This window comes from Eucalyptus grandis, chromosome 2 (assembly GCF_016545825.1).
Source record: "Eucalyptus grandis isolate ANBG69807.140 chromosome 2, ASM1654582v1, whole genome shotgun sequence".
Lineage (NCBI taxonomy): Eukaryota > Viridiplantae > Streptophyta > Magnoliopsida > Myrtales > Myrtaceae > Eucalyptus > Eucalyptus grandis.
The window spans coordinates 44,387,408-44,400,782 of record NC_052613.1 but is presented as its reverse complement, the minus strand read 5'-3'; the positions used below and the strand labels follow the sequence as shown (position 1 = coordinate 44,400,782).

The following is a 13,375-nucleotide window of genomic DNA, read 5'->3' as shown; positions in this document are numbered from 1 at the left end:
TGATTATCGATCACGGTTCCTTTGTCTTGGAGCGTGCACGTGGCAACAGCTAGGAGGAATTATTCTCTCTTGTCACTTTGTCCTGAAACGAAGTATTTGACAAGCGAAGGACAGAATCGAAGGCGAGCCGTTGGAGTTTTACCGCATTCGATTCGATTCATTCCCCCGTGGTTAAACGCTAGGAATGAATGTGCGCATCACGAGGGCAGTCGGTCCCCCCTCCCCCTTCCATAGAGAATTTCGTGAACGCAATTGTGCCCTAAAAGGCTATGAGTCTTAGGGACCTAGGTTTACTTGACAAGGAATTTAACAGCTATAATCGGAAATGGGATCATCCCAAATCTCCTTACCTAAAGCCTTTGTCGCAAAGTTCAAGAATCGCACACGGGTGTCTCTAGATGTTTACGGAATTGATCGTTTATGGAAACATTATAAGTTTTGATGTGCTGACTATCCTATTCTAATTTAAGTATACTCGTTAGCCGACTTGATACGTGAAAAAGAAATTTCGTTTTCATTGGCCCAACTACACATAATACGACAACATGGATTGTTTCGAAAATGACAAATTTTTTTCTTTGAGATATTTAGTGAATGTCCCAGGAAAGGATATCTGTCAACAAAAATCCATCTCGAAATCACAATTTTTCCAAGGGTCTCGAGATGCGTCGTGACTCTTTTCATGGTGCTATGCTCCCTATAACGTGATACCGGATACCATTCGCGGTATCAAGCAAGTGCGTGGGCCATAAGTGAGCAGCACCCACGAGCACGGTGCCTGGAAACGCCGCTTTGAATTAGCGTCCTAAAACCGAAGGCTTCACATGGGAGGCAATGATGCCATAAGACCTACGACTAATTGATTCTCTAGCGGTACAAATCGGGTGGTGCTCACCGCTAGATTTGGTACATGATACCGATGATTAAAAGGTGACATTTATGTCGGGAGATTTCCTCACGTAGTTATATCGAGTAGGACTGAAAAATGAAAGATCGCTCTTCTTGCGGCCCAAATTTTTCTGGCAGGTTTAACTAATTCATCCGGGTCTTAACTCGGTGGTTTTGGGGGCGGGGTAAGGGGTAAATAAGAGAATCCACCCTCAATCCGACAAGTCCCTAGACTGTGTTATGGGGTTTACATTGCCCTGTTGAGCAGGATGTTTTGAGAAAAAGGATGGGGCTATGCCTAATTATTAGGAAAAGTATCCAAAAAGTTGTTTCAGTTTTAAATTTTTCAATTTTATTAATATAATTTTAAAATTTTTACATTAATAGAAATTTAGTTCATTCAACCAATTGAGGCAAGAAACTGCTCATGTGGACTACCCAACCGTCTTGCTTTGGTATGACCGGGTTAGATGTGAGTATTTTTAATAATATTTATAATTTTTTATAATTTTTTTCTTTTTTTCCCTTTATTTTGGCCGGGAAGAGCTAAAGCCTTCGCGCCCTCACCTGTAGCTCTACTAGTTGCAAAAGACCCTCACCAAATTTGGACAGCGGTTGTGACCCTCATCAGGGGTCACTAGCCCTTGTGGGTCAAAATAAAGGGAAAAAAATGAAAAAATTATAAAAATTCAAAAAATATTAAAATACTATTTAAAATGTTCATATCAGTGTCGGTCATGTCACATAATACGAGCACTATCCATGTTAATGATTTTCAGTCTAAATTGGTCAAATGAATTGAATTTGTACAAATATTAAAATATTTAAGACTAAATTGACAATTAAAATGTTGAGGATTAGATTTGTACCATTGTAATATTTTTAGGACTTTTTTTTTATATTTTTTTCCCTTAATTATTCGATATTGTGTGCATGAAACATGTCTTATGCAATGTGATCAAGGACAATCTATGTGCGAGACATGCAAGACCATATATATATATATATATGAAGATAGTCCTTCTTCGTTGTTTTTTTTATTTTCATTTTGGTATAGGCAGTCAAGTTGTGCACAATTCAATTGGCCTAGCTCACCGGTCGATATTAATGCCCCATTCCCAACAAGATTTGAGAACACTGAATAAAGGGTGATGTACGCTTGTCCTATTTTATCCACCCATCCTTACCAATCATTTTCTCATCAAGAAAGTCAGCTTATTGGCGTCCTCCTCTCTTTCTCTTTTATGAATACATTCCCTGCTGATGAAATCTTCACTGCGCTCATTGGGTACACGGACACTTGCCCTCCATCATATCCATCCAAAGTATGGCAATGAAATAGTGAAGTGCATATGCCGTCCCGCCCAAGTCACAACCAGCATCATTCAATTCAATACACTTACTATACTCATTGAATACCCGTTCCCCTCCTCTCAAGCTACAACTTTCTGCAGCATGGAGGAAACGAAGCAGCAAGGAAATGGATAGGAAAGTGGGGCGCAAAAAGCTGCAGGTACTTGGCATTTCTGAAACCGTTGCTATCGCTTGAAGAATAAACATGGAAGTGAGAGAGAGAGAGAGAGTTACTGGCTTGGGGCGGGGTCGAGGAGGGACACGAACACAATCCTCTGTCAATTGTAAAACAAACGAACAGAAAATCGACACTAAATGCTGGGGGAATCGAGGGTCTGTAGATGTGGACACTCCACCGACTCCTTGGGGCTTTACTTGATGCGGGCCCTCCCCTTTTTTTCTGTTTTTTTTTCTATAGTTCTCTCCTCATCTTGAGTGCTACTCTACTCCTCCTCCTGTAAAAACGACGCCGTGCTCGCTAGGCAATGCTCACTCGTTAATAGCCTTGGAATAATAACATCATAGATCTCGATAAAACAATGGATCTCAACTGTTAATCGAGGAATTTTCAAGTGTATAAATGCCACAACGCTTTGTGTAGAAATGGCAAGCAAATGCATGGGATTAAGAAGTTGGGATCGATCTTTTGAGTAATCGTAATAGAGCACTTTCTCTTATATGTCATGGAATTTGATTATATTATGTTGGATTTATACCTACGAGAGAGGATTGAGTATGCTTTGAGATTTTGCAATAATTTCTAAAATTTACTGATTCGGATTTCTATATGTTAAAAAACTTTTTTCTCATTTTATTGTCTAATCTGACCTGCATATTAGTTAAGGGGTAAGATTGTATTGGATTCACGTAATCTTGATTGATGGACGACCAAATTTAGTTAAAACAACTACACATCTCGTGCCTTTAAATACCCTTACTTATCTTCAGAAAATTTCTCATTTTGTAGCGTGAAATCATGCATGAACCTATAATTTCGTGTTCTCAAGAAACCATGATTACATATGCAATTTCAGAAATACAAGTAGGAAACGGATCAAAGTATATATTACTAAAATTGAATTAGAAAACATGAGCATCCGATTGAAGTCCCTTGTCATCCACGACTATACCCTCAGCAGAAAATTTACTATAAAAATGTGACAAGGTGTAATGCAATAAGGTTTTTTCGTGGAGCAAAACATGGAAGTGGGTAGTATAATGCATCGTTGTTTTGACTTCCAATCAAGGGACATTATGGTTATTCAAAGAAGAAAAAAGTCATCCAAGTTCCTCTTTTTGCGGGTTGATTAAGATGTCATCGTTGATTTATTTTCTTATTTCCATTTGGAAGTTAAAAAATGAAAATCTATGGACTTACTATCTTCCTTCATGTCATAATTGCATGTACGGGTAGGCCTGGGCCAGCAGCAATAGGAAAGCAACTCCAAACTTGCACGATTCCTCCTTTAGGCCTTTAGGGTTCTATTTTTTAGTATAGAGTCCAGGCGATATTATTGAATGCTTGTCTTCTTCCGTTCATGTTTTGCCTGAAAATATCTCGTTTAATTTCGATGGTGAAACATCAAAGATATTATCTTGATTGAATTAGAAAGTTTTGAGACAAGTGGTTGGCTTGATGGTATGAAGCCTTTTAAGAGACGACAGTTGTGGATAGCTAGCAAGTAGTCATGGCCGTGAACTTACTAGAAGATTCAAAAATCATGACCAAAAGATTTCAAAGAAGTTCGCAACTTTGTAATTAAATGTGGAATTTTAAGACCGCAGCTCTCCGATTATTTTATTTTTTTATTAAACTTTGCTAAGGCATATGATATCTAATCTACCCTAGCCAAATCTCTATGTTTTGTGGACCAAACATTGTATTGAATTAGGTGATGGCCGCAACAACAACGGTAATGGTAGCGCTCGGACAATTAACTCACCGTTTGCGCAAACATTGCAAATTTTGGTAAACTGTAATAGTCAATTTTCAACAACCTTCACGATGAGGATGGTAGTTAGTGCATTCTATAAATGATTCTTTCAAGAGTAGAATGCGTTTATTTCATTGAAAATTTATGATAAAAAATTAGTTTTCATGAAAATCATTTTCATTTATTTGATGGTTTAGCAAAAGTAATTTCATTCTCCTCAGAAGGGGAAGGGGAAGACGTTTTCCTCTGATCTGAACTTATTATTTCCAATCCATGGGAAAAAGTTTCCATAAATTGATTAATTTTCTATCGTCCAACACCAGAAAGTTGAAAAATTATTTTCCAATAACAGTTTTTCTTCTCAAACAAACGGATCCTGAATTTCCTTCATTGCGTCAAGTGTGACATGACTACACTTAGTCTTCAGATTCTTTACTTAAAGAGTTGAAGATGGTCAATTCATGCTCAGCATAGGAGGATTTTTCACCAAGATGAGAAAATGGGAAAAAGGACACAATGAGTATTATAACTTCTATACAATGCTCCCTTACACGTCTAACTTTTCAATCAACTATTTGAGTGCTAAAATAGAAGATGTTTGTAACAAATCATATAGGCTCTAAATCGGTTACTTAAGAGTCATATCTTTTTTACCACAAGTATTGAAGGTCCGACGAGACAAGGCAAATTTAGTAAACTTTATTTAAAGTTATAGCACTAAAATGATGAATCAAAATATATGACACTCAAGTAAACACTTTATAAAAGTCATGGCATGATACTTAAGTAATTAAAAGAAATATGATATTTAAGTGAACATCGTATGGAAAATTATGACATTTGAGATGTCTTAATTCCAGAGAAATTATCATCCTTCCAATCACTGTACATTCAAGCAGAATATGCAGTAACCCAGATTCGTACCGAAATGGTTTAAGATAAATAACCAATCTTTACAAGCCTTAAGATGGATTGGAAAGTAAAATCTCGTTACAGGGAATGTCAAAACGTTAGAGGGTCAGTGCAACACCTTACTTGCAATATTCTATTGCTGTTGTGACTTGGGAGAGAGGTAAGATCCGTAAATATAGGCTTTTGTGTGCCGTAGATAATTATGGCATCGGGTTGGAGAGCGATTGATTTCGACCCAATACTACGTTTAGTGCCCCCTCACTATTCATAGGCAGTCGTAGTGTGCATGTGTCGATGGTCTCTTACAATATAAAACAGAGATTCCTTCTCTGTCGTGCTCGTCGCTGGAAGAAAATGGAGAGTGCTTTGCGGGCGAGAGTTGGCATTTGGCCTTAGCCATTGGTTATAAGTTCGATATCTTCAACAAATTTTCGAGAAATGATGCTTAGGACCATTTGTCCGCAATGAAGAAAAGGTACCCTAGTTCTGGTTGGACCATCCAACTTAGGGCTAGGTCATTTCGAGGCATGACTTTAATATATACCTCGGCTAAGTTAGGTTTTGATTATTGAAAGCAATTGCGCTGTGTCGGGTGGAATTAACTAGTGCGTTTTGATGCTGGCATGCGTTTTCAGTGAAGACCAAGCGTAATAAGACGGCCACCACAGTTGATGAAAGGTAATAGAAGCAGGAAAAGCGGCCTTCGCGGGGAATGTGGTATTGATGGCAGTGACGCGGATTGACTTGATCACGACTTGACTTTAACGTGGGAAAATTGGCCTGGCCACTTAGGAGGTGAGGGGCCATTTGAGAGGCATTCGGTAGAAATTTCAACAAATCTATCCCGATTTAGCATGAGTATGATATAAGTTCCGTTGTATATGTGAACAAGAATCTGATGAAACAGTTTGTAACTTTCTTGGTTCAATGATCTGGTTGAGACGGGGCTCGTTAGGACTCAATGCAACGCCCGGACCGTATATAATGCCTATGGTAAGGCATAGAGTTGATTCTTATGGATTCAATTCACCTGTCAATAAGGTGTGGTGGTGATGGTGAAATAGAGAATAAGGTGGAAATACGTAGATCTTTCCCGACAATGACCAAAAAGTAGAGGTTTAACACCTAACAGAGCTCGTGAATACATTTAAGAGTATCTAATAATAATAAAAAATGATGATTACTGACAGAAGAGTCAGGAGCTACGCAACATTCCTGTGATAAAAAAGTTCTCACATGGGTCGGTTACATCACTAAATGAAATTCAGTTCCAGCCAAGAGTCAAGAGTATTGCACCAGAATACCAGCTTAATATTTTGAAAGAAATAATAAAATAAGGTTTGGAGTTGTCGCGAAGGAAGAGAACAGGTAAGAAAAGGGAAGAAGACAATAATGTTGAGGAAAACATAGGCAAACATATGCCCAAGTATTTCCATTTCACGATACATCTCGGCGGCCCACAAATATGAGGTCATACAGATGCTTTTATGAGGTACCAAGTGATAAACAATAGCCATCACTAGCTAACAATAGTTCCTGTCCTAAACTCCAGCAATCATAGATAATCTCCTTCTAATCCTGATAGAAAGACCGTAATCAAGAGTGCATGTCTACGAGGAATGAGCTCAGGTGCTATGTTTGAGACTTAAAAGTCATCCACAAACAAGCAAAGCCTTCTTCCTGGCAGAGTTTCCCCCAAGTTGCCCGTAGTTGCATCAGGGAGGAGAGCTAACTTCAACTTCCCACAATAATAGGCTGACCGATACTTTTGCTCCAAATAGCGAGAACCCTCCATATTAATGCAGCTCTATTCAACATATGGTTCTGATCGTAGCTGAGTCCTCTGGTCAGACAGCAACTGCTTCTGAACATTATGCAGTTGGTGCATCTTCTCGAAATTGGTGAATAGTTAATGTCACCCGCAGGGACACCTCTGGGTGCAAGCATCTAGACATCTTATAGTGATAGACCACTAAATTGTTCTTATCAAGAAGATTATTACTTGGCTTTGAGCAGAATAATGTTAGAATGATGTCAAGATGATCCCTAAAGCATTCAAACTGCTGCTCTTACAGTATTTCATCTTGGAGATTAAAAATCATATTCTATGGTCTAGTTCCTTGCATCGTGACTGGGCCTTTAATCTGGGACATCTTGAGCACAGTTAGCCAATCTCACTTGCAAGCTATAACAAGCAGCGTAAAAACCCAGCATGCAGCGCATGGCCACTCTGTGATTATATCCACAAGTTAGCATTTAACATCCTCAAGATTGCATATCACAGTTTACAGTTATCACAACTATACATAAGTAACTATGAAGCCAGTGAAAGCATACTCCATGTCGAAAATATAATTACCCATGTTACCTAGAACAGAAGAAATGCAGCCAAAAGGAATGTTTCCATGTTCAAATTTCTGTATTTTTTTATCAGAAGGAAGTACTAGACTAAAAGACAATAATAGCATAGAAGGTTCTGAACTGCATGTACACCCCCTGCTTTGGGTGCTAGGTTAGGTGAGCCAGTGTACTTGATATTTGATGATGTTAGTGCCTATGTATATTTAACAATCCAGTGGATTCCATAAAATGTTAATGGATCAGCAATGCCCATGACATTGCCACGGAGGACATTGGCAGTGGGGAATGCCATTGGAAGTTTGTCAGAGGAAGCATCAACAACTCGTCAAAATTGCAGGGACTGATATAGCCAAATATGAATCCAACGGGTCTCTAGCTAAAACACCCATTATAAAGGGACTCTATTAGGACAATTATCTGCAGTCAAAATTGCCAAACAATGCCCCATTGCCACAAGGGCACTACAAAGAGAAGATTACATCCAAATGTACAACTGAAAATTTATAGAGAATGACTATTTGATACTCCCTTCAAACCCCATCCTTCCCCACCCCCCCCTCCCCCTCCCCCTCCCCTTCCTTTTTTTCCTTCTTCCACTTGAGCTGACACGACTACAACGGAGGTTAGCCTTATTATCTTAACAATGCAAGTCTTCCTCTGTGTAAGTTCGGAAATCTTAATAAGGAACATCAGAAAGCATAAACGTGCTCAATAACAATCAATTTCTGTCAAAATTCACTCCAGATACTACATCAATCACTCCATGCAAGGAAAAATGATCTTCCATTTTTCTTAAGAAACCAAACAGCCAAAAGGATCCTTGGTATCCAGGGAACATCTCCCTAAGCCATGAGACAGTGATAGATAACTCAGAAAGTTGGACAAAATCAATGCCATCCATCTGAATATCTCACATATGCTGTGAACCACAGTCAAGCAGGGGCTAGCCACTAAGGTTAAGCATATTCGAATATCTCACAAACAGCAATGACAAGATAATATCATTATGTTGCATCAAGTTCTACAATGCATCTACTTTCTAGAAATATAATCTTTTATTGTCAATACAATTCAGATATCTAATTTACTATAAAATTTAAATGTACTTATAAGTATCTCAATTGGTACACGCCATTTTGCACCACCATAATAGTCACCTTACTGTTTGCATGTGAAAGTTTACACATCGTAATTTTTCTTTGGCGGGAAAAGGGGAAAAAAAAAGCACATATTCCAATCTGTCAATCTCAGGTTGCATGAAAAACATGAAAAATGTGAGATGGTCAAATACCTTGTAAGCAACTATATGTCCCACAGGAAGCCCTTGACTACCATACCGTGCAAAAAGAGAAAGATCGCCAATAAGATCCAAGCCCTTATGGCGACATGGTTCCTCATTGAAACGCAATGGCGGGTTCAACCAACCTTTATCTACACTGTAGATGATAGACGGAATGCAAAATGTCAATCGATGAAGCAAGCAAATATATATATTTGCTTCCAAAAGTTTCAAAAGACAACTCTGGGACATTACGGAGCATAATGTCTTTAACTGTCTTCCAGAAAAACCTTTGCATTTCTTCTTTGAAAATTCAGGTTCTAAAATTACCGGTAGTCACCAACCCTTGTTTCAGCCACTCACATAACTCACTAGGGGAAGACACAACAATATAAAAGAGGTTCCGAGGTCTCACCTACAAACCAAGGCATTTTCTAGTGAGCCTCCTTTTATCAATCCACTACTGCGCATTTTCTCTACCTGAGAAAATATTGCAGTTTCAGTTCTGGCATTAGGTGGAAAAGCAAAAACAAGCTCCATATCATTCAAGACAAATGCAAATATGGGCCAGTTAGTAACAGGCAAATAGTTTCGTGTAAAAAAAGATATTCTGTTGCCCAGATGGCACAATTTATGGTAGTAAGACAAGTGCATTTACCAACAAACAAAAGGCATAAGTGTATAGGAAGAAAACAAGATAATATTCCCAACCACTGATCTTATAGCAAATTCAGACTACTAATACTGTTCATAAGTCACCCAGCATTGCAACAATCCTGGTCATGGGTGGGGCAGATGTGAAATTTGCATACTCACTACATCAAATTTCTAGACTCTCCCAGTTCAAGCAAATATATTTCACAAACATGGAAGGAAACATATCAACATGCAAGGAGGAATTTTATATTTTGATTACTCTGTTACTCTTCTTTTTAGCTGTTAAAAGGTACAATAAATGAACACAAATTGCAAGCCAAGGTAATTATAACGATTTGTCAAGCAGCAGTATTTTATAGGCATGCAAACTAGTAATAGATGTCAATATTTTATCTGATGGATATTAACAGATGCAAGATTGTTATTTTGTTCATTACTGCATAAGGGAGATCCTCACTACAGATGATTTAGTATCCCTCAGTTCCTTGATCAGTCCTGTGATAGCTGAAGCTGTGTAAATGGACATGGACTGACAAACCACCTTGACTTTTTATAAGTCAATTTTTCCAGTTATCAAAATGATGATTAAAAATAAAATCAGGAAAGGTATGTTTTGTAATTGAAAAAAGTGTCTGTGTGTGAGTGTGTGTGTTTAGCCGTGTAGCTACACTGAAGTATAAGCTTTTTCTATTATAGTGAGGGAAGGGAAGATCCATGCATGGGACGGTAAGATACGGATTGTGACGAGTGGCAAGTGCCATGGTGACAAATAACTGACCTCCTCATAAACGCAAAAGGTTCGTGAAGGAGCAATTTCCCTTTTATAAAAGGAGTCATATTCAATAGAAGCAGAGAACCACTGGCAGCCAATAGATGGGACCTGCATCACCAACAGAGCTATCATTTAATGACTCAAACACCGCACTGCATCTGATGACCCCACTAATGCACTTCTTCATCTGATTGCGTAGCATTTCTCACCCTCACATTCACAGTTTAGGCATTATTGATGCAAATGTAGCTAGAATGAGCAGAGATCACAGATTTTAGCTTCCAATGGCTACAAGTTAAGGTGGTAGTATAGTGTTTCTAAAAAACATCACTCAAGCAAAGAATCAGGGGCCTGAGAAATACTACTTTGAATGACAACATGATGAGAGTGTGAATTCCACCAAAACCAATCCTATTCAAGGACCACTTTGAAACTTCAAAATATATCTGAAAAGATTCAGTCAGACTAATCTAGCTAGTGACCCGGACAATTTCAGATAAGCGTTATAGACAGTATGAATACATATGAAGAAGTGCATCCATGCACAAAATACGACCTGAATCTGAAATCAGGGAGATGGAGATATAATTTCTCCCGATCTAGAAAAATGGAAAATGGATCACAGAGCAGCAGCAAGAAGAGAATTGCTATAAGTGAAGAGCCATGATGGAAATTACATTATCCTAGAGTTCATCAGATCGAACGAGTAAACCCATCTTTCTGGAGTTTTCGTCTCCATGTAATGGAAACTTTTCATAGAAAAATTTACTTAAAGAATTGCTAATCAACGTAAGAATCTTATGATATCACCGCGGTTAATGTTGTGATCTCTGCATTGCCATCTTATGATAAGCAAGCAACAGGAGAAGTTCCCAACCCAAAATAGACCGTAGACTAATATACTACTATTACTAAAATCATCTTGTCATATGATGAATCTGGAAGGTTTTTGGGCAATTAGAATTTAAATAAGAAAAAGGTGTCATCTAACAGGGAGAACCACTTCCCCAATATCCAGGTTATTTGAAGGCCCATGCTTCCCCAATTCATAATTGTGACTGTAAGTAGCCCCTCGCCTCCTGTAACAGGTCTGTATCTCCTTGAACTTGTTCAAAGAAGTAAAAGAATTTGAATAATTCCATTGCTAACAAAATCTTCATTCACAAAACGAAATAGTTAAGAAAGGCTTTAAAAAATGAGCATGGCATTTGCCATTCTAACAAAATCAGGTAAGCCACTGGAAGAATGAGAATAAATAAGTAGTTAAACAACCTACCAATAACTCTTTTTTTAGCAATGTTTAACAATTATTAAAGAAGAGGGAGTAACTTCTGTAGGTTCAAATGGCAAAGCCTCAGCCTACTGTATAAAAGAAGATACGTACATGTGGAAAGTTGATCCCACAGCTGATGTGGACCTGTGATGAGGGGAATGCAACCACAAAAGAATCATTCCTCCAGACATGCACTGGTTCATCCAAATATGGCGCCATCTTCTCAAGACTGTTCCCAGAAGCATCTTTCGCCACCTTTAAACCAACCCCTTCTATAGCCTCCACCCATTCACCTGCTGATCCATCTAAAATAGGAACCTGCAAAAAATAAAAATCACAAATCATATCTGTGTTCTCATCTGATTATACAACATTTGCACCCCAGCTATGGACCTTGGAACAAGCGCTGAACCTTTTTTGCCATAAACTGAAACTATAGGATCAAATGTAGATTTATGTTTGTCAATCACCATGATGCATTTGATAGAGCAATCTGCCAATGAGGTGAAACTTCTTACCAAAACTACATTGTGAAGAAAAAAAAAAAAAAAGATACTTTCCGGACTGAGATTATTTTACAAGCTTGATAGGAGGGACACTGGACTAAGCGAGAAGGAAACTAAGTAGCATATGTACTAGCTCAATGGAGTTTACATCGCAATGCTCAAGAAGAATTGGTCTGATCAAAGACCTGGCTGTATTTTTGTTACAATTCAATAGAAAGGGGCGATATGGAGCATCCGCGAAGCATCAGCAAAACTCAGCTCAAAAGTCATGCCAGTCAAAGGAATATATATTCAGTGTTGGATAATGCAGAGATGCAAACTACAAAGACTGCTAAATGAAAGTATCTCAAAAAATTACGGGAGAAATTCTCGTTGGGTGCTTGAAGACAACACACTTGTCTAGGTTTCCACAGAGTTCCTCGCCTTGCTCGATAGATCAATTTTGCAATCAATCTTCACATTCCTAACCTTAATCGTTGAGAGTACACCAACCCCAAGTAATACCAAGCAGACAAATTTAACGGAAAGAACAACGGTAAGTATAATCTCACACTTCTTCAGAATTCTCTTGTCAGACGCACAACAAAAATGCAATGTCGATAGCGAAAAAAAGAAAACCTTTATTTACCGAAACAGCTTACAAACACATAAAGCACGAACCTCGACATCGCGATCTCCAGCATCAAGGCCGACGACCTCGATCCGGCAATTGTCGACGCCGGTGGCCTCCAGAGCGGAAAGCAAGTGCTCGACGGTACGGACTCTGTAGCCGTCCTTGGAGAGGGTGGTGCAGAGGGGCGATTCCTCCACGTGATCGATCGACGCCGGCACGAAGCGGGACTGGAGCTCGAAGCACCGGCCGCCGCCGGCGAGATGCGGCCGTATCTTCACCGTCGAGACCTTGCCGGAGTGCAGACCCACGCCCGTCTTCTCGATGCTTCCGGCAAGAGTCTGCTGCAACTTCCCGGTCTGTTAGAGAGAGAGAGAGAGAGAGAGAGAGAGAGAAGCAGGGATCAATGACTACCATTCCTATTGAAGAACACGACAGTTGAGAGAGAGAGAGAGAGAGAGTACGGATTTCCAAGAGAAGCGAGAGGAGGACTTGAAGAGGGCGTGGAAGGCGGAGGAAGAGAGCGCCGCCCTGGCCGAGAGGGGCGAGAAATGCGAGGGCGCCATGTTTGCAAGCTCCGCCACCGGCGGTTTTCGTGTTAGAAATTTACAATTTCTGTTTTTCCAACTTTACCCTACACAAATTTAAGTCAGCTATTGTTTGGCTTGAATTTTCTTACATATAATGTTGATATAGCGTAAGAATCTCCTGAGTTTCGAGTTTAAAGAATTTTTTTTTTTTTTTTTGTTATGGTATGTAGTTTAAAAGAAATTATTAAGTGCAAAACAAGCCAAAAAAAAGGGGTAAAAAGTGAAAAATAAATTTGAATT

The 13,375-nt window shown here is 39.0% G+C and overlaps 1 protein-coding gene across 1 annotated transcript; it reads right to left on the bottom strand.

The window, feature by feature from the left end:
* Positions 1 to 6,377: 6,377 nt before the first annotated feature.
* Positions 6,378 to 13,170, bottom strand: LOC104433042 (probable UDP-3-O-acyl-N-acetylglucosamine deacetylase 1, mitochondrial). Its single transcript, XM_010045662.3, has 7 exons — positions 13,010 to 13,170; positions 12,596 to 12,904; positions 11,541 to 11,747; positions 10,163 to 10,264; positions 9,143 to 9,207; positions 8,740 to 8,884; positions 6,378 to 7,317 (listed from the first exon to the last, which is right to left on the bottom strand). The coding sequence occupies exons 1-7, from the start codon at positions 13,109 to 13,111 to the stop codon at positions 7,273 to 7,275; spliced, it is 975 nt and encodes a 324-aa protein (XP_010043964.2). The 5' UTR covers positions 13,112 to 13,170; the 3' UTR covers positions 6,378 to 7,272.
* Between the last annotated feature and the right edge of the window lie 205 nt (positions 13,171 to 13,375).